General features: G+C 44.2%; 3 protein-coding genes across 5 annotated transcripts; 2 read left to right on the top strand and 1 right to left on the bottom strand.

Annotated features, from left to right (window-relative positions):
• Positions 1-256: 256 nt before the first annotated feature.
• LOC148329790 (uncharacterized) lies at positions 257-6,968 on the top strand. The gene is made up of 7 exons (XM_088304780.1): positions 257-450; positions 563-746; positions 1,192-4,419; positions 4,780-4,950; positions 5,039-5,211; positions 5,274-5,391; positions 5,477-6,968. Exons 1-7 carry the CDS (start codon positions 257-259, stop codon positions 5,696-5,698), a joined length of 4,290 nt encoding a protein of 1,429 aa, XP_088160906.1. The 3' UTR covers positions 5,699-6,968.
• Positions 5,896-13,300, bottom strand: zc3h6 (zinc finger CCCH-type containing 6). Of its 3 annotated transcripts, XM_088304782.1 has the most exons (13): positions 13,005-13,300; positions 12,798-12,908; positions 11,116-11,341; positions 10,918-11,040; positions 10,617-10,842; positions 10,386-10,534; positions 10,181-10,306; positions 9,757-9,871; positions 9,567-9,676; positions 9,270-9,496; positions 8,791-9,185; positions 8,527-8,715; positions 5,896-8,451 (listed from the first exon to the last, which is right to left on the bottom strand). In XM_088304782.1, the coding sequence occupies exons 2-13, from the start codon at positions 12,881-12,883 to the stop codon at positions 7,016-7,018; spliced, it is 3,408 nt and encodes a 1,135-aa protein (XP_088160908.1). In that variant the 5' UTR covers positions 12,884-12,908; positions 13,005-13,300; the 3' UTR covers positions 5,896-7,015. The 3 variants fall into 3 exon arrangements, with proteins under 3 accessions (XP_088160908.1, XP_088160907.1, XP_088160909.1); XM_088304781.1 differs by having other exon boundaries at positions 12,798-13,300; XM_088304783.1 differs by lacking the exon at positions 12,798-12,908.
• Positions 11,488-24,927, top strand: fbln7 (fibulin 7). The gene is made up of 8 exons (XM_088304784.1): positions 11,488-14,311; positions 15,072-15,234; positions 16,397-16,573; positions 18,869-18,994; positions 19,062-19,199; positions 20,425-20,562; positions 20,940-21,078; positions 23,448-24,927. The coding sequence occupies exons 1-8, from the start codon at positions 14,237-14,239 to the stop codon at positions 23,818-23,820; spliced, it is 1,329 nt and encodes a 442-aa protein (XP_088160910.1). The 5' UTR covers positions 11,488-14,236; the 3' UTR covers positions 23,821-24,927.
• The last annotated feature ends 760 nt before the right edge of the window (positions 24,928-25,687 follow it).

Raw genomic sequence — 25,687 nt, 5'->3', positions numbered from 1 at the left:
GGATTGCAAATGAATTTAGACTATTGTAATTGGAATCATTTTATCAATTTTTGGTTCATCTGCGAAAAAAAGCTGTATCAAAAATCCTTCATGTTTAATTGGAAAAAAAACCCTTTGTCTATCTGCTTGGTCATGTGACACCCGTTGCTTGGAAACACTGTCATTGAGCACATGCTGCAGGCTGCACTGAATTATTAACAAACTGCACAGAACATATTTGGTTGGCCCAGCCAGAAGCTCTCTGTCGACTAAAAGTATGTCTTCATTACTGGACCACGGCCTGATCAGGACAACAGTGGCGGACCAGGTGGTCGCTCCGTTTGCATGTCACCTGTGTCACCTTGTGCTGCTCTGTGACAGCCTAGAGGAGCACGGACACTTCAGCCAGTTAGAAGAAGCTGCTCGGACTGTGGCGAAAACTACTGGCAACATGGCTGCAGTGGCTTCCAGGTGTGTATGTAGCAGCATGGACCACGACAAACGTGCATTAGGAATCACTGGTGAATATATTTACAATTATGACCAATGGCCAGCAAATGAACACTTATTTGTCTGTTTGCAGTCATGTGAGTGAGACTGATGATGATGTGCTGCGTAAGGAGATGGCCTCCTTACTGGAGCCCATCACACTATCAGGCCAACATGTGCTGCTGGCGGCCCAGAAGCTCAGCATCCAGCCCAGTTTGACGGCGCACAAAGAGGAACTCATTGCTGCTGCACAAAACGTGTTCCTGGGAGTTGTCAAAGTAAGGTTGGATTTAGAGGTGTCACTTTGATTCATGCAATGAAAAAAAAATTGCAGTTGACGCGAGTCAAGATGGTAGTTGTCTTGGTCGCATTTCGTTAATATTAAACAGATAAGCTTAAAAAGCAACAATAGCACGTAGGAAGCCCACTTGTCACATTATGCGGCTAACAATGTTTGCGGTCCGTCCCGGTTGCCCGTCCGCAAACGTTATGGAGTTGTGTGAACCGTCTGCAGTGGGAAAACGAAACTTTTGATGTACGGGGTCAGAGGGAGCTGGAGTCTGAAGGCCTTTTCGCGCTGCACTTAACAAATGAAAATATGCCCTCAACCAACCCCTTCATTGCGAATATGCTGCAATGCCGAGGAGGTCGGCAGCGCTCCTGCCACAGAGCTTCTATTCTGAATCAATTTTCTGAGAGATCTTTTTGTTTCGCCTCCCTCAGATTCTGTTGGTGCATGATGACTCTGTGGTGAGAGAAGTCCTTGCAGCTGCCGCTCAAGTGTCCGAGTATGTCTCAGAGCTCGCCTCCTGCTCAGACATCCGGTCGCTGATCAACGTCTTTCAGGTCTTCTCTGACGCTTTGCTTCTCTTCAGCCGGCTGACCGCGGACCGAGCGGACTCCTTAAAGGACCCCGGACAGGCCCAAAAACTTGAAGACTCCCTGGAGACACTCAGGAGGTGCATGCCCATGATGCACACTGCCACCTGCACCACCATCAAGCACCCGACGAGCAAGGAGGCCCAAGCTGCCAAGAACTACATACTCGACAAGGTGAAGAGCACGGTGGACGACATCGCTAGCACCTTGAAAAGTGAATGTCAAAGAGGACCTCTGGGAGCTTGTGGGTTTTATACCGAGAAGCGGAAACGTTTGTCACAGTTACTGGAAGGTTGGTCCAACTCGTCGGCAATGCCGGGTCGTGATTTGGACACCCTGGTTCGAGATGTCGTCTTTCACGGTATGACGGTGGCCAACTGTTCTCAAAGAGAGTTCCAGCAGAGATTAGTGTTCCACAGTCGACACGTTCTCCACTTGTGGTCGGACATCAAACTGATCTTGAAGACCCCAGAGAATCATGAGGGGCATCTTCAGAACATCTGCGCCTCATTAGAGGAGCTTCTGGAAGATCTTGAGCGAGCAATGATGACCGCCGTCCTTCATCAACTATTAGACACATTTCTAGTCGCAGCATCCGCGGTTGAGGAACTTTCTCGAGTCGTGCGGCAAACCCTGGTAGCCGATTCCTCCATCGAGACCGATCTGAGCTTTCTTCAGTTCCCACTGGAAGAATTCATATCCTACTTGGATCGATTAATCCAACTTGCCAGCTTTTTCTCTGCGGCAGCCGATGACGCTAAGAGCCTCGAGAACATGGAGAACTCTCGAGTGTGTCTGAGCAGACTCCAAGCCCAGATTGCGCCTCTGTCTCTGGAACTGGCTGGCAACTCCGTGCAAACGCTTGGAAAGCTTCATGAAATGTTTCCCATCTGGGAAGAAGTGTTTAAACAACTCCAGGACGCTTTCAGCGACGTGATGGATGTCAAGGAGTTTACGCGTCTAGCCATTGAAGAGATTGCGAACGACCGCAATGGTTGTGACGCCGCATACAGACGGCAAAGCTACGAGCGATTTCGTGAACACGCCACCAAACTAAAACGTCACATGCGTTTGGTGACGCACTCAGTGAGAGCGCACCTGGACCGCAGCGAGGACCCCCTCTACAGGAACGGCCTCCTGGTTCTGCTGAAACAAGCTCAGGTTTGTCAAAGCAAAATGAACCAATCGCTCGGTGACATGCTTTTAGGTCGCATTCTGAACGTGCAGCACTATTCGAGCTTTTCTGAAAATGCTTCTGCTGCTATTCGCCATTTGAAAGTCCTCAGGGAGGGACTGGATGGCCGCCAGCATCCGCCTCTACTCAGTCCTCTGCGGGAGGGTGTCCGTCAGCCTGATCCGTCCGAAGATGAGTCCTGTGATCTGAATGAGGATCGTGGGCTGAGAAGTTTAGATTCGTCGATTCTGGATGTGCTTGAGACAGAAACAGAACCTGAGGAGGACGACGACTCGGACGGAGAATGCGTGCAATCGGAGCTGTTTCCTAAATGTGATGTTTTAGGCATCGATGATGTCGTAAAGGAAGCCGAAACGATCCAGATGCCTTTCAAATTTGAACTTTTACCCCTTCTACAAGAAGTGGTGATCGTGACCAAAGAAAAAGATGTCGCAGTCCTCAGCCGGGTGTGCACCGGCGTTCTCGAGCTGTCAAACTGCTACTCCCAAGCAACAAGAGAAGCTTTAGCCATCATAGATGGCGTCGACTGCAAGAATTTGGAAAGCTTTCGGGCTGAACTGGTGTCGCTGACGCCTCTGCTGGTCCAGACAGCTCAAGAAACGGCAATGAGCTCATCGCCGGGCACGGCGAACGTCTGCAGACTCTGTACGCAGTTTTCTGACCTCATCGGCAAGATTCGCAAGATTCTGCTGCCGGGAAGCCAACCTTGGTTTCACGCCGTTTACGCCGAGATGAGGCGAGCTCAATCGGCGAAGACGGATGTGAAGCGGCAGCTCAGTGAAGTGATGAACTGGTGTGCTGACACGGTGCAGCTGCTCACATCTTCACTTGTAAGCCCTCAAAGTGAAAACCAGGAGACATTTACTGTTTTGCTCAACAAACTGAACAAAGCCCAGAATAACACGAGACATCTGATGGAGTTTAGCGCCTCATCTGATGGCGAGCGAGATCAGCTCGAGGGGCTGTGCATCCTCTGTGGTCTATCCGTTTGCGTTCTGTTCAATTCTCTGGACAGGATTTTGGGAACATCCGGCGCTGTGAGCCAACACACTCCTCAAGAGCAACTTTCCATTTTTTCGGAGGGCTCGCTGAGGATCCAAGAGGCTGCCAAGCTCACCAGTCTGACTTGTAAAAGTCCTTTTAAATCCAAAGAGTTGACCGCTTGCCAGAGTGAGCTGAAGACGCTGACTGAGCGCTACCTTCAAGCTGCGGATGACCTCGGTGTGACGTCCACCGTCATGCAGCTCGCAAAGCCGGAGCTCCTTCAGAGAAATCTCATCATTAAGATGAAAGAGCTCTCTGGGCTTTTGAGTCAAGCAAATAAATGTTATGACACTCCGCTTCATAATATGGTCAGCATTGCTTATTCGGTAGCTCAACAAACTGAGAACCAATCAGACGACGCACAGCAAAGACTTGAACACTCCGCTAGTTTGCTGCTTGAAAATGTGAAAGAAGCGAGCAAAAAAGTGGAAGAGAGCTTCAACTACATGCGGGATTCCCGGGAACGTGCCAACCTGCGCTCCGTCAACGCACATCTGTCATTTCTGATGTCTGATATCATCGACGTGGTTTGTCTCATGGCTCGGACCTGCTCAATTAGGGACACGTTCAACCTGGAGGTGAAGATTCAGTGCTGGTCAGCCAAAGCTCACTTTGTGGTGGAGGAGATCAGGAAGCAAGATGGAATCCACCAGGAGGTAAAAGAGAGCATCAGAGCGGCTTTTCAGGGCATGACGACAAGTGGAGCTAGCCACAATGTCTTCATGACATGCGATGAAAAGACAAAAAAAGATTCTTGGAAGGCTTGTGAAGATGCTGCAGAATCAAAGATGTCAGCTTGGACTAACAATGGATCCACAAGTACAGCAAAAGATGTAAGTGTTTTGTTTTCAGGTTAGATCTGATCCAAACTCCAAATCAGCCTGCCTTACAATTCTGAGGTTCGGAATTTGAATCACCTCTCTCGTGTCTCATTTTTGTGGATTTCTTTTTTCTGGATTTCTGTCTTTCACCCACATTCCAAAATTATTGAAGCACAGAGGCACTTTAAAATGGGGGCAGGCGTGTGCGCACTTCCTTTTATGAGGATGTGCACACTTTTGCAACCACATTATTTTAGTAGTCAATTTTTTATTTCCCTGTCTTACTTTTTTTTTTTCAAATGAGTTGCAAACCATCTCAATGTTATGTCTGAGGCTTTGTTCAAGATTTGTGTCCTCATCATTTCTCTGCAGGTTCCTTTTGGTTTCAAAGAAGCCTCCTCACTGAGCTCCACCTCCTTTTTGCTGAAGCAAGAAAGTGCCAGTTGGGATCCCAAAGGCAACAAGATAGTCCAAGAGACCAGGAAGATGGCAGACACACTGTACCACATGACCCAGTACCTGAAGAATAGAGGCCCAATACTGGTAAGGAACCACTAGAGGGCGCAGTTATGTCTTTTGCTTTTAACTGGCATGTTAAATAATCTAAGCTTTGTTTTTTTCCCCCCTTTAGAACAAAGAAGCGTTTGTGTGTGCTGCCAAAGATGTGATGTCAAATGGCCAGTCGGTGACCAAGTTTATTCAAGTCATTGCCAACCATTGCCTTGATTCCCAGTGTGCACTGGAACTGTCCCTCATCGTGGAGCAGATTCTCACCATCACCAACCAGCTCAGCATCCTTTCCAGGTCAGGAGAAGCAAGCACAGGCTAAAAAAAAAAATGTAATGGGACCGTCTTTTACGTTGCAGTGTCAATTCTGTGACACCTGGCTGTAAATCATCTGACGAGATCGTGGTGAAGAACACTCAGAATCTACTCCACACAGTCCTGAAGGGGGTTCATGCAGCAGAAACCGCCTGCATCACAGTAAGCACGACAGACCGGCATTTACGTCCGTTTTAAGGAATGACATTAAAGATCCTTTCAAGGTGCGTGCTTTCTCTCGTTTGAGGGTTTAAAGCAACCGGAGCCAAACTCGGATGGAGCCGAAGCGACCGCATTGTGCTTCCAGTGGAAGAAGAACCTGGAGATCCATCGAGCCCAGCATACCTCCAACCCCAAAACGGATGATATGGGTTTGAGGAAGATTTCATCGCACTCCGTCGTACCGGGTCTCGCATCTCCGGTCCAAGACGCCTCCAACTTGACGTTCCAGTGGAAAGGTCCTATTTAATCGAGATGCAGCACAGTATTTGCTTTAAGGAGATTATCCCCCACTTTGACTCTGTCCAAGAGGGAATTAATGATCTTTTTAAATTGCAGTTGTAGTTTTCAGTCATGTAGAGCTAAATCGCTTCATAAAAAGCTAAATTGATTCAGAGCGACAACCCATCCTTACTGGAAAAGATTTACGCACAAATACTATTTTTAGTGACAAAGAATTTAATGTAGCAGTGTAGTGGTTCACATAAGGGACTGTCACGCGACTGCAGTAAAATCGATTCCCACTCTTCTATGTCAGGTTGCAGTGTAAACATTAAATTTTCACATCAAGATATGTACAGCACTCGATATAAAAGCTGATGAAATGTGCACAGAAAACAAAGGTCATCCACAAATATACATACATTGAACGTCATTTAAAAAGGTTGTGGAAACAATAAAAAAAAAAGCTCCAATATGGCTTAAAATACTCACACAAGCTCATTTTGAGGCAAGTTTGATATCAAAACAAATGTTAAACTGGTATTTACAAGTGCATTGCAATAAATGGAGTAATTCAGTTCAATAAAGGAAACTCGTAAATTCATTAAACGCGGGAAAAAGGCCAATTCCGACCTCATTTCTAGATTAAAAAATGTTGCTCATATGAGGCGGCACATCTGACTCAAAATTCAGAGGTGCAGGGTTTGGATCTGTGCTCCGGCCTTTCTAGATGGAGTTTGAATGTTCTCCCCGTGCCTGTGTGGCTATTCTCCGGGTACTCCGGTTTCCTCCCACATCCCAAAAACATGCACGGCAGGTTAATTGAGTACTCAAAATTGTTCTTAGGGGTGATTGTGGGTGTAAATAGTTTGTCTTTGCGTGCCCTGCGACTGGCTGGCCACCAGTTCAGGGTATCCCCCGCCTACTACCTGAAGACGGCTGGGATATTATTCTATTTTGGGAACATAAGCGCACAAGGAAATTCTAATATTAGGGTTAGTGTCACTTACGAGCTAGTCAGGAAAAAATATTTGATGAAATGTTTAGTGGACTTTATAACCTGAACACATGTACAGAACAATTAATTTTATACACATTTAAATTGAGATACTAAATGGTGTCATAATGTTCACCCCACAATACAAGTAGAAATAAAGGGGATAAGATTTTTTTTTTTCAATTTGATGTTTCTATCAGCCCATATTATCTATATAAACCACAGACGTTAGCATGCTTAATTCCATATCATCCACTTATGACCGTGTATAAAGTGAATGTACATGAATAGATTTAGAGCTAAATAACGATCGGCATGTGTCAGCAATATAACAATTCTCAATGCAGTTTACTGAGAGAAAGGAGAAGCTGTGGGGTCAAAAGTCTTGAAGACTTCTTTCAGAGTCCTGTCTTCAAGCTCGTCCTCATTTGTCTGGTTGGGTTCCTCCACGGCAACTTCTTTCTGCTCCTTCCCTTCCTCTGCATCCTGTTGTGCCCCAGCAGAACCTGGTCCTGCAAGTTTGGCCTGCCTGGCGTCAGTGTATTGGGGTCGGATCAAGCCTGCCAGAGCCTGGACGGGCAGATTATGCACCGCGTGGGGCGTGACGATGGAGTCCTGGAGAGGTGGATGTGGACTGTCATGTGTGGTCTGATCGTGATCAAAGGCAGCGTCTGTGGTTTTCGTCTCTTCCAAAGAGAGACGGCCTTGAATTGGGGAGTCAGCTTGTGTTGGAGTGTCTTTCTTTATTGGATGTTTGAGAATGCCCGCTTTTTTCGGCGGTTCTACCTGATCCTTCTGAACCGGCTCAGTCTGATTACGGGGGTCATACAGACTGATGCCTCCGAGGATTGCCGTGGGACTTTCCAGGATCCCCCCAGATGAAGCCAGCCGTGGTGCATAAGGCGGCAGCCTCTCCGAGAGGGAGGAGCTAGCGGTAGTCTTTTGTAACCTGGGTTCCACAACTCCTCCCGTAGCTTCCTTCTGACCCAGCAACTTGGAGTCCAGACTTCCTCTACGACTGATTCTGGGGTCTAAATTCTTTTGCTGACGTGGATCCACAGGTCTCTCCGTTGCGGAGCCAGACGGCAGACGAGCGAGACGCTCCTTTAAACGAGCAGCCGCCAGTCTGGGATCAGTCGGCGGTGGGCTGGAGGCAGGGGGATGGTCTGGCACAGTTGTTCTGTTCATCTGAGCATCCGCGATTAGCGGTGGAAGGGGTAGATTGATGGAATGCTCCTGTTTGGGTATCAGAGATGGGATCAGGTCTTCAGGGGCCCAGACCACCGTTTGAGCGAAGGCCGGACGTTGAAGCAGAATGTCCACTCGAATATGGCTGAACTGCATCAGCTGGGAGCGGGGGTCCCGCAGCACCACACCTGGACTGGCCTCCAATGGGATGAGGGCTGCTCTGTCTCGGAGTTCCCTCTCCCCTTCATCATCCTCATCTCCAGCAGCCTTTTTTGTGCCAGTCGTCTGGTTTTGCTGGCGGTAGGTGCTCGACTCCAAGGGTCTCGGTTTCCTGGGGTCCCTGGACAGTCTTGGATCCAAACCTGCATCAGACTCCTTTTTCATATCGGGAGGTCTCTGCCGAGGGTCTGCCTTCACACGCGGCTCACTTGGTTGAGTTCTTTCCTTGAGAAGTCGAGGGTCGCCCAGAGTTGCTGCCGGGGCCGGTGTTGGGGTCTTGGACTGCTGCAACTCACTCTGCCTCTTCAGACATTTTAGGATGGACGTGACACTACTGCCGCCTTCTTCGTCGCTGGAATACCAGTTTGTTGTTTCATCTAGGGGAACAGAAAGAGCTGGACTGAGCTTTGTGCTTTTCGTGGAACATCTTTCGGAACAGAAGGGAGACTCACCTCTGTTTGTATTCTTATCATCGAGACTCTCTGCTCTTTGGGGATCGCTCTCATGTGGCTTTGACTCCGGTTGGTGCTGAGTCAGGTGTACAAGGATGGCTTTCTGCACCGCCGAGGGTAAAGACTGCAACTGGACATCTGGACTTATTTGCTGCTGTAGGTTCTGGACTTGGTTCATTCCAGGTTCCACTAACAGAACAAAAACAAAGATACATTAGACTTTAAGTTTCTCAAAATTCATACTAGTGTTAACCTGATACACACCGTGATGGCCCACTGGCTGGTTTTGGAGCAGGTTGCTAAGGATCTCGAGTGGGTTCTGGCCCAATGACGGAAATGGGAACATGTTCTGCAGCATCTGCAGTTCTGGCACTGCAGGGAATGGAGGCCTCTGGTGGTTTATATTTCCATGAAACACTGGCGGCTGACCGGGTGGAATTGGCTGCTGCATCGGGTATCCATGTGGCAGCTGCTGTCCAGGGGGGCTCTGGGCGCTCATGGGTGGTCCTGTTGGGAATACCACAGAACTTGGCGACCCCAAGGAAGGGACTGTGGGAGCATCAGAGCCTGAAGACGCCAAAGCTCCACTTTGTGTTTCCTCTGATCCTCCACTAATTTGGTCAGTGACTTCATTGGGATCTTCCTGGTAGTTGGACTCACTGGTAATCACAATTAATGTTATTATTATAATAATATTTGAAGCTGGTCGATAAAACATTGTCCTTGCTTTTGATTTGACTTACTTCAAAGCAATTTTCTGTGCCAGGTCAACTGTTGGTTGCACCTTGATTTCGAAGAGGGAGGGGATCTTCCCCGCCTGAGAAGACTCATCTGTTGGGCTGCTCTGACCTGGCGTGGGGAGCAAACCCACACCGGGAGGCGGCTTGGGAAGTGGAGCGATACCTTGTTTTCTCAGGTCCTCGAGCTCCAATTCATCCTCGCGGGCGTTCTCCTCTTCGGTATTAATGATCTTATGTGTACAAAAGGAGAGACAATTAATTAGTTTTGCACTCTTATGTGTTGCGTTTTATAGGGCTTACCTTATCGAGCAACTCTTTCGTCACGTCAGTCAGAGCATCATGGGAAAATTTGCAGTTGTCCCCTTGGTAGCATTTGGCTCCGGTGTGAAAGAACTTGCAAGGATATTCATGTTCAGTCAGAAATTAAGGAGCCTCACTAAATCAAAAGGTTGCTTTTTAAAGGTCACGTACGATTGTCACTCAAGGATATTGTGCATGTAAATGCAATGGTCTCCTTTGCTGCAGTATCCCTGCAGGTAGAACTTGCAAAGTTCCTTCTTCTTATCTGGGATGACCAGCTCATGCTCAAACTTACACTGCTCCCCCTATGGGAAGAGATGAGCTCTTACATTTTCAGTTTAGTCTTTTCAACCATTCAGTGAACGCCGGCATATTCTCGCGTTGGCATTTGCAGATTTTTGAGGGAACCTATCCTTCTCTATTTTTGGTGCTTGGTGTTAAGCAAGTTGAGGAGTTTCACTCAGACATAAGTAGTACTTTGCCGCCATCTTGTGGAATCAAGAGGCAATTATAAAAATGTGTTTATTAAGTAATTATTACAGCTTTTATTTCTATTTTTTATGTTCACTTTAACATACAGCACAAATCAAACGTGTTTATTAGAGGCAGCCTACCTTGATGCATCGACCCTCCAGAAAGTACTTGCAAATGTATCTGCCATTGTGTTCCACTGTGTGTTGACTGATAAATTCTTTGCTCATAATCAGTCGCTTCTTCTGAAACCCGGAATTTTTGACATCCTGCCAAATGAATGGAAACACGTTAGCGCACCACAACAATTTGTTGCATATAGAAGTTTTGACATGTCCATGTACATACAGGAGCCACGTCTTCCATCTCCTGGTCAGTCCCTCTTCCTCGTCCTCCACGTCCCATCCAGGGTTTCCCTCCCCTCATCTTCTTGTTCTTGTTGAGCATCCCACGGCCTCTACCAGGTCCACTTCCTCTGCCTCTTCCTCTCTGCCCAACTGCAAAGAATCAAATCCATGCATTTTTTATTGCTGATTAACATGTTTGAAATGAAAGATTATTTGATAAGTGCTTTCTCACATTGTTGTTTCATGCCCCTCATGTTCCCCCTCCTCCCCATCTGTTCCTTCGCATAGCGGCCTTTTCCCGGACCGGATGATGAATCTTTAGACTGGTGGTACTTTGACTCGTCGTCATAATGATCCTCCTCATCTTCGTAGTCATCGCTGTATTTGTCAAAATTGCTGCTTTTGTGAGGTGGTGACTTGTGAAAGTTGCCGCGAGACACTTTCTGGTCTCTTCCATGCTGGAAAATCAACAGTGACAAGTGATAAAAAGTAACCATCTGCACAGATAAAAGTGTGTGTGTATATACACTAACCTGAGTGTTCTGGATGTCACAATCGCGTCCAGATCCGTGACTCGGCCTGTTTTTGGGTCTCTCTGGACGGTCGTAGTCTGAGTCGTAGCTGTCAGAACTGGAGCTGCTTGAAGATGAGTGATGCTGGAAAGAGGGCCAGAAACCGGAAATTGAATAATGGAACCAATCCAACTTCCATTGTAAAGTCAATTAGTTTACTTTCTGTCTGTCCCGTCTCCTCCTTTTGGACCTTCTCTTCTCTCTGATCTTTTTGTAGCGCTTCCTTGAGTGCCTGTGAGACTTGTCTTCTTTTTCTTTTGCTTTGTCTCGTTCCTTCTCTTTTGGCTTTTCTTTGTCTTCAGTCACCTCTGGGGCCTCTTTGTTTTCCTCCTCTATCCCAATTCCCTCATCGTCTATTTCTCCATCTTCTAACTCTCCATCCTCCCTGAAAGAAGTCATTTCAAAGGTGAGTGCTATGGTACCTTGTCACCAAAACCTCGGTTGGCGTTTTAAACTTTTCCAGCAGTTCGGTCTCTTTGTTTCAGTTCCATCATGTCTTTGTCATATTTAATTCAGTAAATTATTTGATTCAATTGATCATTTTAATCTCCTATCGGCAGTTCTAATCAACAACAGGATTATTTTTTTTAACATTTCCAACAGTTGACAGTACAAGTAATATAAGTGAGGAAAATTTGACTTTTAGATAGCATGTTTTTTGCTGAACAGCATTTTGTTTCTGCAAAGTCTGGAAAAGCCTAGGCAATGCATGTGCAAAATCAATGTCATCCATTTTCTATTCCGCTTAAAATTCTTGAGTCTTCAATGAAGCTAATTTTTGGTATGTGGGAGGGATAAAAACCCATGCAAGCACAGGTAGAACATGCAAACCACCTTTGCATACCATGCTGAAGGTGCAAATCGCATACAAATCAATGTAGCATGCATAATTAATTTACTACAGGTGTAATGGTTACAAAGATAGTATGGTTGGTCTCCTTACAACTTACGTGCAATATATTTGCAGTTTGGCACCCGCAGATTTGCATGTTAGCTGATTTCCCCCCCCCCCCCCAAGTTCAATATGAACAATGGACAAAGGTTCGATCATCAACCCTACTAGGACATGTAAAATATCATCCTGTAGTATGTAATGTACGGAAAGACATTTGCGCCTTTATTCCATATCCTTTATTTCCCCCGGAAGGTCCATGCACTAGTAAACGCTTTTTGTCCTCACTAGTAAGACAATTCAGCACACTAGTAAAACATCATCTACTATGTGACATGTATGCCCACTGGGAAGAAAACCTTGGTATTGTAGTAGTACATGTTACTTGTGAGATAAAACTGCACTAGTTGACATCTGTGCGCTACTAGTACCACTACTGAGGCGTGAGATGATATAGTGGAATTGTATGATATCCATGGACCTTAGGCTGGATAAAAAGGATATCAAGTGCTCGTATCTCAAGAGTCATGGTCATCACCATCATCATCATTTCAACCCTGATTTAACATGGCTTCCTTGCAGTACCGCCAAGCGGCCAGCAGAGGAAAGAACGTAACTAAAATGGGCGTGTCATTACGTCACCTCCCCCTGCAGATTGCAACAACGAAAGCAATGGATTCATCCCAACACTACACATAATTATGAGGTCTGCCATCGCATGGAAATGATCGGAAATGAGTCGTTTTGACAGAAAGGAAGGCAGGAAAGCTACAGGCAATACTCCAATGCACTAAAAAGGCATGCAAGGATTTTAAAGGGTGGTACCAGGAATAGGTATAAACTGCCAAATGTATGATGAGGGAAAAAAACGGAAAACAAGCATGTCGAGGCACAGCACTGAAACGCACAGATGATTGTGTTAAGAATTGCATTAAGATTGTTACTCGACCTTTCGTCCCCTGCCAGCTCAGAGTCTGTCATGTTTTTGTCAAAAACAGGGGCTGGGGGGCTGGAAACAAGGCTCACAGAGGCCATTGGAAATCAAATCTGCTTCACTTCTCTGTCCAGTACAAGAGTGAATTAAGTCAAGCAGTCAATGAGACGTTGTGTTGTGACAGATGCTGGAAGATGTTCAGACTGCAGGAAAAAAACTCACGGTGTTTCATGTCTCGACTGAGACAGTGTACAGACACTCTCCTCTTTCATACCAATGACGTTTTAACTCTGTGAGCACAGCTCGATACCCCGCTTTGCTAATGTCCCGTCGGTTGACAGCTGCCATGGTGAAAGAAGAGAGGAGACGGAGGGAGAAACAATCTGTGTTGTAACCATGTTCGTTGATTTCAGCATCTTCACGGGATTTCTCAACAGCGATATCATCTCAAAATGGCTACTCTGCCCCGTCGCGCACATTCCCAAATGGTGTATTCGTCCGCACGTTTCAAGCCCACTGCGGATCTGACTGCCTGGAGTCAACAAATCACCGTTTGTGATTGGTGTTGTTTTGGTGGCGTCATTACACCAGCGTTTGTCGTTGGTTCAAATTGCTGTCAGTCAACGTCCCACCCCACCCCTACACATTCCCATTATGCGACTCTAAACTGTACTTTAAATTGTATGATTCGTTCATGGGAAGAGATGCATAGTTTCGTATTTTTATTCCACACCCGTCGTTTGCTTTTTAATATTTTAAATTTGTTTAAATTTGCGTTTACAAAGCAGTTCGAGAACGTGAAGGCGCGCCCTATAGTTACTGTAGATGAGCTCCGCTTTAGGTACTCGCGCCTTCCACTTCGACCACTAAGTGTCGCTGTAACCTTCTAAACAATTTGAAATGAATCGCGAACATCAGTCGTTTGGTTGGAATCCACAAACAAACCAGAGGCAATTCTACTAACTAAATACAACCGAGTAATGAACGTTTTGTTAATTCAACAACTTAATACAATGACGATGATGATAATAATTGGGACTACGTGGGTAATAAAGAACTAATTAGTTTAGGCTATAATTAGGAACGTCACTGCGATTTCACACACACACACAAAAACAACTTTAACGTCAAAATTTCAAAACACACATGATTTACGGAATATTTATGGAGTTACTAACTGATCATATGAAGCTATTTCCATGCTGTAAGAACGCTAGAATGTGGAGATTGTTGCCTACATTGGTGGGAGGGATTCTAGCAGCAGAAGGCGACGTGGAGAACTGAGAGAGCAAACTTTCCAGGAGCGCCGATCCATCTCAGACACCTGATGAGCATCCCACTAAAACGTTCAGAGTCCAACTGAAGGACGCTTGTTATAATTAGCATTAACCTGACTGTTAGGTGCCACAGGGTCTTCCTAAAAGAAGAAACAATTAGTTGCTGAACGTGGAGGTATGGGGCTGTCTTTTTGTTGCAGGTGTTTACTTTTGCTGTGTTTGACAGCTGTTCATAGCCGTGCTGCAGTTCAGGTAAGAATGTTTACCATTTGTCTAACACGATGTTTAGAATTGGTTGTATTGGCTTAGAGCATCTTTTCCCGCTTTTTGTGTGTGTGTAAAAATATAATTCACAAAATCATGCAAGTGATAGTGACAAAGGCAAAATGAGTTTTACTGCAGCATCTGGGTGGAAGATTGGGAATCCTCATTCCTTGTCAGCTGGAGGCATTTCCCCTTAGTCTTGGCCATGTAGAGCAAAGACGATCAAATGCACAGGGCTAAACTTTGTGCATTTTGATTTTTAATGTCTGGGAGCAAGTTGCTGTTATAGCCCCCCTTCTTGCAAAAAGAAGTACAGGAATTCAAGGTATGCCTCCCCTGAGAAATTGCTTCAATGAGCATGTGATTAATAAACCTTGCAGGAAGGATTAAATGCAACTCTGTACTGACTTGGCATCTACTTTTGTTCAAGTAACTTATTGTGGCGTCCATTCAACTTTGATTTTGGTCATTCAGGATCACCCAATAAGCTTGCTGTCCTGCTGCCATGCAAAATATACAAAGGAACAGCGTCTGGACTCATGTCCTACAGACATCTGCCCGACAGATTTTGTCTTGCTGTGTTTGGGTTGCACTTAGAAAGGAATACGTTGAGTTTGTATATCTTCTATCTAATTGAAAATAGTGAATTATGTTGAATACAAGACATTTACGTGTCACACATTTCCCACAATAAGATAGTTTTTTTTTTAGGTTTTGTTCTCCCTCAATATCATTGCTTGATCCGCAGACCTGCATGGATAAACATCAAGTGGTTGGGGTGCTGCGACAGATGGAGAAGTTTCTGAAAGGCCAAGAGCTTCGATTCACCGAGGGCTTCCGGATCATGAAGTCAAAATTGGCGACTCTACAGAATTCTGTCTCCAAGTTGCCTCAAGCGGACCAGTCGGCTGGTGAGTAATAAACTGTCACATCATTAGCAAATCATTTATAATTGTGATTTACAAAGGTGTAGACTGCACTGTAGAATTCTAATAGTTTGTTTATTTCCATGAAAAGGGCAAAAATAAAAAATATAAGGGTACCCCAATGTAATAAGATAACCTTGTTAAAGGTTCGTACAGGGTTTATAGCCTTTATAGAGAACATGAAAGGGCCTCCTCATAATCCGAACACCAATTAGACACATCTGCCGAGTGCATATCTAAATGCCATGAGAAGAATTTTGTTCACGTTTCAATCTAAATCTTAACCAAATTCAAATGAACCAGGAACCGTTCTAAGTGTTTATCAACAATTTGTAAGCACTTTATCACAGACCCTTATAACAAAGTAGCCACCCGGTTAGTCATTAGATGTGCAAAAAATGTCATTGACAGCCCGTGTTGTTCTAAGATGTTCTAAGGTATGAAAAGGTGTCTAATAATAAAGAATACACATTTTATATGAATGATTCCTTCATCCTTTTTTTTCAGCAGATGCCTGCCATGGAGGGATTATTTAAGGTCATCTGTCAATACGGTGGCCATTCAAAAGAGGATGTACAATTGCGGGATTGTTGCGAATACTTGGCTGGTTTGTTTGCGAAATTCCAAATCCAAAACTTTGCATCACTTTTAACCAGTTGCCAGACTATAAAGAAGCAAATTAGTTGAATAAAATAATAAAGTGTTGTTTGGAATCAGCCAGTCACAATTTGCAATCGAAAAGCTTTACGCCTTCCCTCCCTTGTTGCCGTGCACACATTTTTCTCATGTGGCGTGATTCCGTCATGAAGCTTATCCTGTTCATCTGGAAAACATTGAACTGCAAAATTGGTCTCAAGGCACAAAAGAACAAAAGTCTGCGTTGTTATTTAACACTTTCTCACAATCTTCATAGGTAGAGGAAGCATAAAGATGCCATAAAAGTCCACATTTGAGTCCATTTCTAATGTTATGTAATGTGAATATTGTATATTATGCAGGCATTTAACTTTCCAGTCTGCTGTTAATGATGCGTTTTAGACTGCCCAGTGACACGTGTAGAGAAAGCCAGAGGCTGTTTCAGGCTTGTTTCTTCTTCTCGTGTGTTCAGCCTTCTTCTTGCTCTTCTTCTTCTTCTGCTTCTTCACAGCCCCCGCCACCTGTCAGCCCCTGGAAGAACTGGAGCACGGGACAAAGTTTGGATCCAAGCACGTGGCCGGACATGAGGTGCATTTTGCGTGCTCGCAGGGCTATCACCTCGTGGGCTCTTCGACACGCGTGTGCCAAGACAACGGCACCTGGAGCGGAGTGGACGCCGTCTGTAAAGGTGAGCAAGACGCCTGAAACCGCCACAAACTACAAGCATATGAGTCGAGTCGGAGACTGAAATGAAGGTTCAGTGCCATTCAATTCAATTTCCAAACTCAGTTCGGTTCCAAGTTCAATTCAGTTAACTTATTTATTCATCCAGTTTCTGCATGTTGGAATTGAACACACAAAGCCTGCATGGAAGTCATGCAAGTGAATCGCTACACTAATAGGGATACTCCTTTCACTTTTTCTCCTCCTTTCACTATCTGGCTCATGTTTCTTGACAGTGGTGTCCCGCTAGACGAGATTTGGACCCGAAATGATATCCTGACTCTGGTCTGATAGCGCTGAAGTATTCTAAGCATGCTGTTTGCAGCCCCATCAGCCTGCAGTGGCAGCACTTTTCCTCCCTGAAAAGCCGACATTCTTTCTTGTTTATTGACATTCACACGTAGAGCAACAGGAGAAGAAATGACCATGCAACGGTATTATCGCGGTTCATTTTTGTTTTAATACCTGGCATCAGCATTGTAAGTTTAGTCAAGCTTCGCAAAAAATCTTGACATAGGGTGGGAAAAAACGAGTTTAAATGAATTGTGAAAATAAAATAATATTTATGCAAAAAAATATAATTAAAAAATAATAATAATAATAAAAGAGTTGGTTGTCATCTGCCGTGGCTTCGGTGCTCAATTTTGAACATTCTTTGAATTTGCAACTTGCTCACTAAACTTCAGGAAGTGTTACCAAATAGGATTACTTATATTTACACTTACTTTGTCCAAATACTTTAAAAAATGTTAAATGCAAGTTTGCTGGCTAATGTCAAATTTCGTTGAATTTCTACTCTTTAATCACGTCTTAAAAATTAATGCTCACCTTTCCGTTCGTGATTTAGCAAAAAAAAAAAATTCAAACCTCATAAATGTCCGTTGATTGAACCGTCATTTTATATTATGTGGGGGAAAAACTACTCTGTTGGCAGCACTTATTTGACTGCTTAAGTTGAAAATCATGTCTCTTCATCAACAGACAATAAAGTAAAGAAAAGAAAATGTGAAAAAAGATTGATGTTGTAGCGACATAATGGGTGAAATGCCCGCAGACATCTACATTAAAGCAGACCGCCCACATCCCCATGACAAGGAAATTTTTATGGAGAGTTTCCTGCGATTGGCTTTGTACTGACTTTTGAAAGGCTCCAGCACACCCACAAGTCTTCGGAGGATAAGCGAGGCAGAGAATGGATTTTATTGGGATCTCAGGTCTATATGTGTATTTATTCCCCCTTTTTGCAGCCTTGTTATTATCTTGTCATTTTCTTGTCTGCGCTGCTCCAGTTTATGTAGTTTGTGCACATCTAAGTGGAAAAAAAAAATCACGTGTCAGGAGAATTCACTGATATTGACGAGTCCATTTGTAGACGGCGATGTAGCGAGACAGTTTAAATGTCGATGCCCAGTGTAACAACGTAGTCAATGTTTCCGACATATGTTTGCAAGTTTAATTTTGGGATTTTGGACTCTGATGGAAATGAAGGAAAGAAGAACTTTCTTGTTCTGTTTCCTTTTGTTGCTTGGGCATCGACGTCCCGCCAAATTGTGTTTTCACGTTCGGTTTCCAGATGACTTAAAATGCATATTTGACTTTTTCGTTCAATTTCCCATATTCCGATAACACCTGCTTTATTGTTGAATATAAAGGCAAAGTCGTTCGAGTCGAAGCTTTTCTTTACAATATTCGATTCTATGTGCCCACACTAGACTAACTAAATATGGTATTCGGATTAATATTGAGTTTATGGAATATGAATTAAGCGGAAAAATCCATCCATTCTCATCCATCTCATGGGGCGACCATTTTGCAAATTTCTGTCAACTGCAAATGCTCGCGGCTCAGGTAACGACCGTCACGGCTCACTTGTGTCATGTGACATTCACAAGATGAGCACTTGGGCACTGTGATGTCATTTTCAGTGGACAGCAAGTGCTAGTATGGGGCACGATGGCAGATGGGTGGATTTTTACCTCACAAACGCAATATTAATAAGAATAGTTGAAATGTTCCCCTTTAAAAATGTTGCAAGTGACCGCTTTGTGGTTCACTCGCTCGACTTGAGTGAGTTCAGCTCCCGCTCAGTCAAGGTGTGGAAATTGGGAGTGCGAGAAGTTGTCTGTCTTTCTCCCCCAAAGTCATGATAGAAAATGGATCGATTTATCAGTATTGCAAGTTGCAACAGAAATCACGGCCATTTTAGCTGCTGGGACATTGTTTGAAAAATACTTGATATTTGTGTCTCTTGTGACTTCAGACGTCAGCGAATGTGCAAGTAACCCATGCCAAAACGGAGGGACCTGCGTGGAAGGTGTCAATCAGTACAAATGCACGTGCTCACAGACATGGAGTGGCTCTCACTGTCAGCACCACACTCAAACCGGTAAGTGGCACAAAATCAATCACGCTGCGCTTTCCTAGCCTGAATGAGATTGTTTTCTTGATGGCAGCGCCTCCTGAGTGGAGCGTAATGAATGACCCGGCATTCAGCCGGAAACCTCGCTGCGCCCAAGTGAACCGAGCTCGACACTGCAGCTGCGATGCAGGCTTCCACATGAGTGGCACCTCTGATAACAGCATCTGCCAGGGTGAGCGACTCCGCAATGAAATGTGTGACTTTATCACCGTCAACCAGACAAGGCCAGCAAATTGCGTTTTGTCTCCCTGTTGAGTCAAGTCAAGTCAAGTCAATTTTATTTCTATAGCCCTTAATCACAGACAGTCTCAAAGGGCTTTACATAGCCACAATCGACATCCCCGATCTTAACCCCCAGGAGGGCAAGGAAAAACTCACAAAACCTCATTAGGGGAAAAGTGAGAAACCTTGAGAAGGGACCACAGATGGGGGAATCCCCCTTCCAGGATGACCAGGCTGCAATGGATGCCAACTGGGCAACATTTGACACATACAATGATGCTATGCAATAATAGATGAGATAATATAAGAGTCAATTGAATGAAGTGCTGCAGGAAGATGACTTCAGTGGAGTGGGTCCTCATCCAGGGCCGTAATATCCATGTTGCCATTCCACTCGCTGATCTGTAAACGGCGCAAGAAAACATCCACTAAATAACTGAATCTGCGACTACTAATGAGTGGAGGCCAGCCTGTAACAAACAAAATAATCCTATCGAGAGGTCACGAGCTGATTAGCATCCATTTAGGTCACAGTTCAGGATGCACAGAAATTGCGTGAATGCGAAGCGTCAAGCAATCGCAGTTGCATTGACGTGAATTGCCAAAGGATTTTACAATGCGATCTTAGCATCAATTTTGAGCATTTAGAAAACTTTGAGTCCTTTGCTCTGAAGTAAGCCCTCTGCAGATCACACTCTCTGTGGGGATATATTTGTAACAGTTCTAAGGTTTACTATGAAATGATGGCGTCAGAGTGTCCTAATTCATTTCCGGGCAATTTCATTGTGAACCACTGAAAATGGTTGCACTACTTGAGGAATTTACATGGTAGTCAATCTTATCGTAAGCTGCAATTTATTAACAAACTCTTTAGTTCATTTATTTCTCTCTTCCTTTTGTTTTTTTTTTTGTCTCAGCGGCAGACTGAGATTTCCGAGGCGGCTATTTTGTGTTTTTTGTCGGTCGATTAACGCTTTGAAATAAGTCGTTTCATTTGTATCTTTCTAATGTGCATACCGAGGCAAGCGTGCAGACCGAAGCAGTCTTCCCATAAGTTTGTTCCAGAATGTGATTTTAATATGGTGAATTTCCTCCGTGGCCAACATTCCTGCCGTCTTGTGTCCAGCAAACCCCGCAATGGTCCTGAGATGCCTGCCTTTTCCTGTTTTCAACAGATGTCAACGAGTGTGAAGTTTACCGTCTGGACCAGGGAGGGACGTTATGCCTCCATGAATGTGTCAACGTCCCGGGCTCATACCACTGCTCGTGTCCCAGTGGCTACAAGTTGCTCCCAGATGGGCGGAGCTGCGAGGGTGAGTGACAGGAGGGCTCAGGGGACAAAGGCTCATTCACAAGCCTTTTTTTTTTTTTTTTTTTGAACAGCTGCAAATCTGACTGGCTGTGTACTGTGTAGGCCCAAAGGGGGTTACCTGTGAGTTAGCACGTTGCAAAGCTTTCAAACTCCTCGATGCCCTTCATGACCAATTTTTGGAGTTTAAAGTTTGGCCCTGGAATGAATGACTTCACCATTTCCCAGCAGAAAAGATCTTTGGGACATGAAGCATTTATGCGAGGCTGACCCGAAAAACCAAATAAACAACTGGAGCTGAGCACCCGGCGCTCAGACTGCGGACGGTCTGGCTGCCGGCCCCTCACTCGACTTACATGCCTCTGCTGTTTTGTCTTCCAGATGTGGACGAATGTTTAAACCAGCAGCACAACTGTAGCCGAGGAACAACATGTATCAACACGGGGGGAGGCTTTCAGTGCGTCAACCCGGACTGTCCCCGTTCCCACGGCAACATCACTTACATCAAAACATCTCCCCTGTACGTGGACCTTTTTTTTGAAACTTTTTTTGTGCAGTTTTATCTTCCGTGTTCCAGCAGCATTTAACGGGCCTGTCATGTCATGGTGAATGAGAACGGGAGAACGGGAGAACGGGCTCCTGGGGGATATTTGGACTAATAGCAGGAAAAAAGGAAAGTAAAATGTCAAGGCCGCATTCAGATTTCTTCGTAACTCTCAAATCATGTCCATCTTCCATCTGTAAATCAGGCCTGAACGTGGAGGAAGGGAACACTTCTTTTTGCTGTTGCTACTTTTGGTCAACACAAACTTAACTAGAAATAACAAAACAGATGCGCTGAGATGCTGTACGTGTTTGCATGTGCAACTTTTCTACTCAACATGATAGTTTTCATTTTCTGAAAACTAAACATGACATGGATATGCAAACTAGCGATGGATCGATATTTGGCATTTTGCCGATTATCGGCGTCAGCCTTTTTTTTTTAACTTTCAAGGCCGATAAATTATAAGATGGTTTATTTTGGCTGGCTGCAGCGCACTTCTGTCTCTCTCTCTGCTGTGCTCGTGGCCCTGCCTGCAGAGGCAGATCGGCACACCAACAGATTGGTTACTTCTGCAGCCAATCAGCAGTAAGCTGACCGTTTGCTTTTTACCTCAAGTCACACACACTACGGGGGAGGTTCCCACGAGCAGAGGAAGATATAGCGACAGACTGGCGAAATTTTAATAATGTCAGTCTACAACAACAAAGTTGTCTATTTTCTAAGATCTAAAAAAAGAGCCTTAACATGTTATTAATCATGGAGTTTTTATTTTTCAAAATTTTGACACTATTTTACCTCTTTTATCTAGAAATGAATATCAACTTCAAATATCGGTTTTCGGCCTCCATGACTATTAATAATCGGTATCGGCCCCGAAAAAAGCATATCAGTCTATCACTAATGCAAACAGCCCCATATTGACCAAGAATATTTATATTTTTCGCCCCTCTCGTCAAGTTCGGTACAAAGGTTAAATAAGGTCATCAGAATATTCGAAACATACGTACTGCAAACTACAAAAACAGATAAATAAAAGAATTATCCTGGTAGAGGCAGCATTTTCGAGCTTCTTGAATGGTGTACCGAAAGTTGCGACTGGTGAGCGTATTTCATCATTATTAACCTTGGAGTGCAGCTCGAAGGAGGAAGACGAGATGATTGTACGCGCACACAGAAGCCACATGAGAAGCCCAAAACTACAAAAATAAGATTTGTGGTTGAATCTGTATAATAGTGAAGCAAACCATATGTGACAAGAGCATGCATACTCAGCAGAACCACGGTGCCAAACATTTTCTCTTTAATGTCGTCCAATTGCTGCGAAACATTACAATGTCTGCGTCAAGCCAAACTGCCCAGACTAAAGGACTGAAACTTAGCACTCCGTGCTCTTACTGAACCAGCAGTGTGGTCGAACGCCGATGCCAGCTGAGGAGATGACTGAAGCTTTTGGCAGACGCTAACATGGACAAAGCAAAGCATTGCTTAGCGCTGAAGCTTAGCCCAATCAGATACGAGATTCCAAAACATACAGCCTCGCCAGACTCAAACTTTATACCGTTAAAAAAATTTTTGATTAAAAAATTTGATTGACACTATCAGAGAGATTCATTCAAAAGTTGTTTTTTTTTGTTTTTTTTTGTTTTTTTATCCATGCATGTAATTGTAGTTTGGAGTGGCGTACAACTGCACTACATAGTAATGTTTCTCAAACCTAATGAAGTGTCCGGTGACTGATCATTTATTTGTTGGATCTCATTGTTGATCCTTCATAACCGCACATTCATTTCCCACGCATTATAATACTAACTGGAGCAAACTATCATCTTGGAGGGAAATTGAAAATGCCACACATTTCTCATAATTTGCCAGAATTTATTGCTGAAAAATTTGTAGCCACAATATAATTGTAACTTTCCTATTAAAAACACTCACACAAACACAGAGAAAGATTATTTCTGTCGTCCAGCAAAAACAACAAAAAAAACTCCTTTAATTTGATTGTAATGTATTGGAACAAATGTGGGACATTGTAAGAAAAGTTTGGACACGCACTAATACACAATTATTTAAAAAATGTGCTGAAAACTTGCACCACCACTTAAACCAAAACCATCTTTATCTTTCCTTGCCAATGCAGTTCTCGACTAAGCCAGGGGGGGCGCTCATGTGACACCAGGGAACAGTTTTTTTTTTTCCAGTACTCGAATAATAATAATGGCACATCCACAAAAGTAGGTGCCAGTGGGGGTGTGTGAAATAGTTTCTTCTTCCTGCGTGTGGCGTGACAGAAAATAATTGAAACGCACTTCCCAAACGTGATGTGTTTGTGTCTTGTGTAGTCAGTGTGAGAGGAATCCCTGCCCCATGGAAAGCCGCTCCTGCCACCTCGCTCCAAAGACCGTCTCGTTCCACTACCTCTCGCTCCCCTCCAACGTACAGACGCCCGCCACGCTTTTCCGTATGGCCACCGCTGGGGCCCCCGGCCGCGCGGGGCCCGACAGCCTGCGCTTTGGCATCGTGGGAGGAAACATGCGAGGTATCTTTGTCATGCAGCGCTCAGACAGACAAACCGGCGAGCTGATCCTGGTCCAGCAGCTGCGCGGGCCTCAGGAGATCAACGTGGACGTGGACATGTCGGAATATGCCGACCGCACCTTTCAAGCAAAGCATGTGGCCAGAGTCCACATTTTGGTGTCACCCTTCAACTTCTGAGGATGTTGAGGACGAGTAACTGATTGTACTGACCACCTTCATTCCATTGCGGCCGGTCGCAGGTATAGATAGATATGATATTGATATTATGAATTACATTAAAATTATGGCAGCACGAGATTGTCATTCAGTGACAGAGCACAAACCTCCAAAAGGACCAAATAACCCAAATTTGAGTCAACATGAAATTGTTCACCCGCAAAGACCCCCGTTGCCTCGCATTGGACTCTCAAGGCGGACAGAAAATTGGAAGAACATGCCCTCAATTTGAATGCATCAAAAATGATCACAGATTTGCAAAGAGGCATCAATTTTCCAGTTGATTTTTCAAAACTTTCCGGACACTTAGGAAGATAGATTTTTGACAATATTCGTTTGGACGAGCAGTACATTTTCCATGGCACTCAATTCAAATTGGGTAATCGACTGGAAAATGTGGGTGCACATGCGGGAAAAGAATGAGTGGCGTTGAGCGGAATCCTTGAACTTCCAAAATCAACTCTTTTCAGGAAACCCTCAAAACGAATATAATATTTGTTCCGCCATTAATATTACAAAGAGTGCAAGTTATTTTCAACCCTGTTTTTATAACAGATTTTTTAATTTTTTTAAATACACAACATGGTCAATTCTATCGCACCTTATATATCAAGATACATATCAAATTGTCAAATCTCTTTGCAGGAAATGCTGACATTCATATTCATTCGTATTGTAACACGACGACAAGAAAATACAATTGTATCATTCATTTCTAAACTGTAGTAATAGAATAAAAGAGTATGACTGTTGAGAATAACTGTTGTTACTGCACAACATGCCACGTTGCCCCCCCCCCCTCCCTTCCGTGTTGTAATGATGATTTACTACTAGACACATGGGCACCTATAGTTTTGCTGTATATTTTGGATATTTCATTGTTGTTGTTTTTTTTTTTTTGCGTTATCTTCCATCATATATTGTATATAAGCAACTGTTCATTCCTGCTAAGAGTATTTTGTTAAAGAATGATGATCTACAGAAGCAGGACATGTCATATATCACATTTCATACAGCCATGTATTTTGAGGATAAAGTTGAAATATTGTCTCCACATAAATGAAATAAAGTCAGTGTAACAGCTCAGCTTTTGTTCGTTGTCTCACTCAAAAGTGTGCCAGTGCTTCGTTTTAGTTTGAAACCAAAGCAACAGGGCCTTAATAAATCCTGGCGGGCGAGCAAATGTTTTCTGAATGGACGACAAGCGACGTTTCAGTACACGTTTTAAGTAGTTTGCATCTCACCCGGGATGTCTTTTTTTTTTTTTTTTTTTTTTTTTTTTTAAGACACGATGCATGATGGGATGCGACTCACAAGAGCTCAGTTCAGCACTGTGGGTGTGTTTGTCTTTTTCTTTGATTCTTTCTTTTATTTTTTTAGCCTCCAAAAGATCAACGTATTAAAAGGAGGAGAAAATGAGGAGAGAAGAAAAATAAGCATCAAGTTTTTAAATAATGCAGCGTAACAAAACACATGACTTGTTATTGAAGCGAAACGGTCATGACAATGGTTGCTCAAGTGCGAGCGTCCTCATAACGGGACGTGACTTTTTTCAGAATTATCAACTCCCATTGGACTCACGCCAAATGGGAGACAGCACAAACCTGACACCATTTCAAATGTCTCGGATTAACAACAAAGTTAGCTGCGCACTTTTTGTACTTGTACAGCAAGCCATGATCCACAGAGCGCTTCCACAGCATCGGGTGGACCTCGCTCTTCAAAGATATCCATCAGGAGAACGGTCCAAAAGAATTTCCAGAGCATTCAAATATACAACGGAACAGAGCGAATGCAATCATCATCAAGCAAGCGGAGCAAACATGGC

The sequence above is a fragment of the Idiotropiscis lumnitzeri genome, chromosome 9 (genome assembly GCF_059441095.1).
Source record: "Idiotropiscis lumnitzeri isolate Australia: NSW breed Sydney's pygmy pipehorse chromosome 9, RoL_Ilum_1.0, whole genome shotgun sequence".
Taxonomy (NCBI): domain Eukaryota; kingdom Metazoa; phylum Chordata; class Actinopteri; order Syngnathiformes; family Syngnathidae; genus Idiotropiscis; species Idiotropiscis lumnitzeri.
This window is presented reverse-complemented; position numbering and strand designations above follow the sequence as displayed.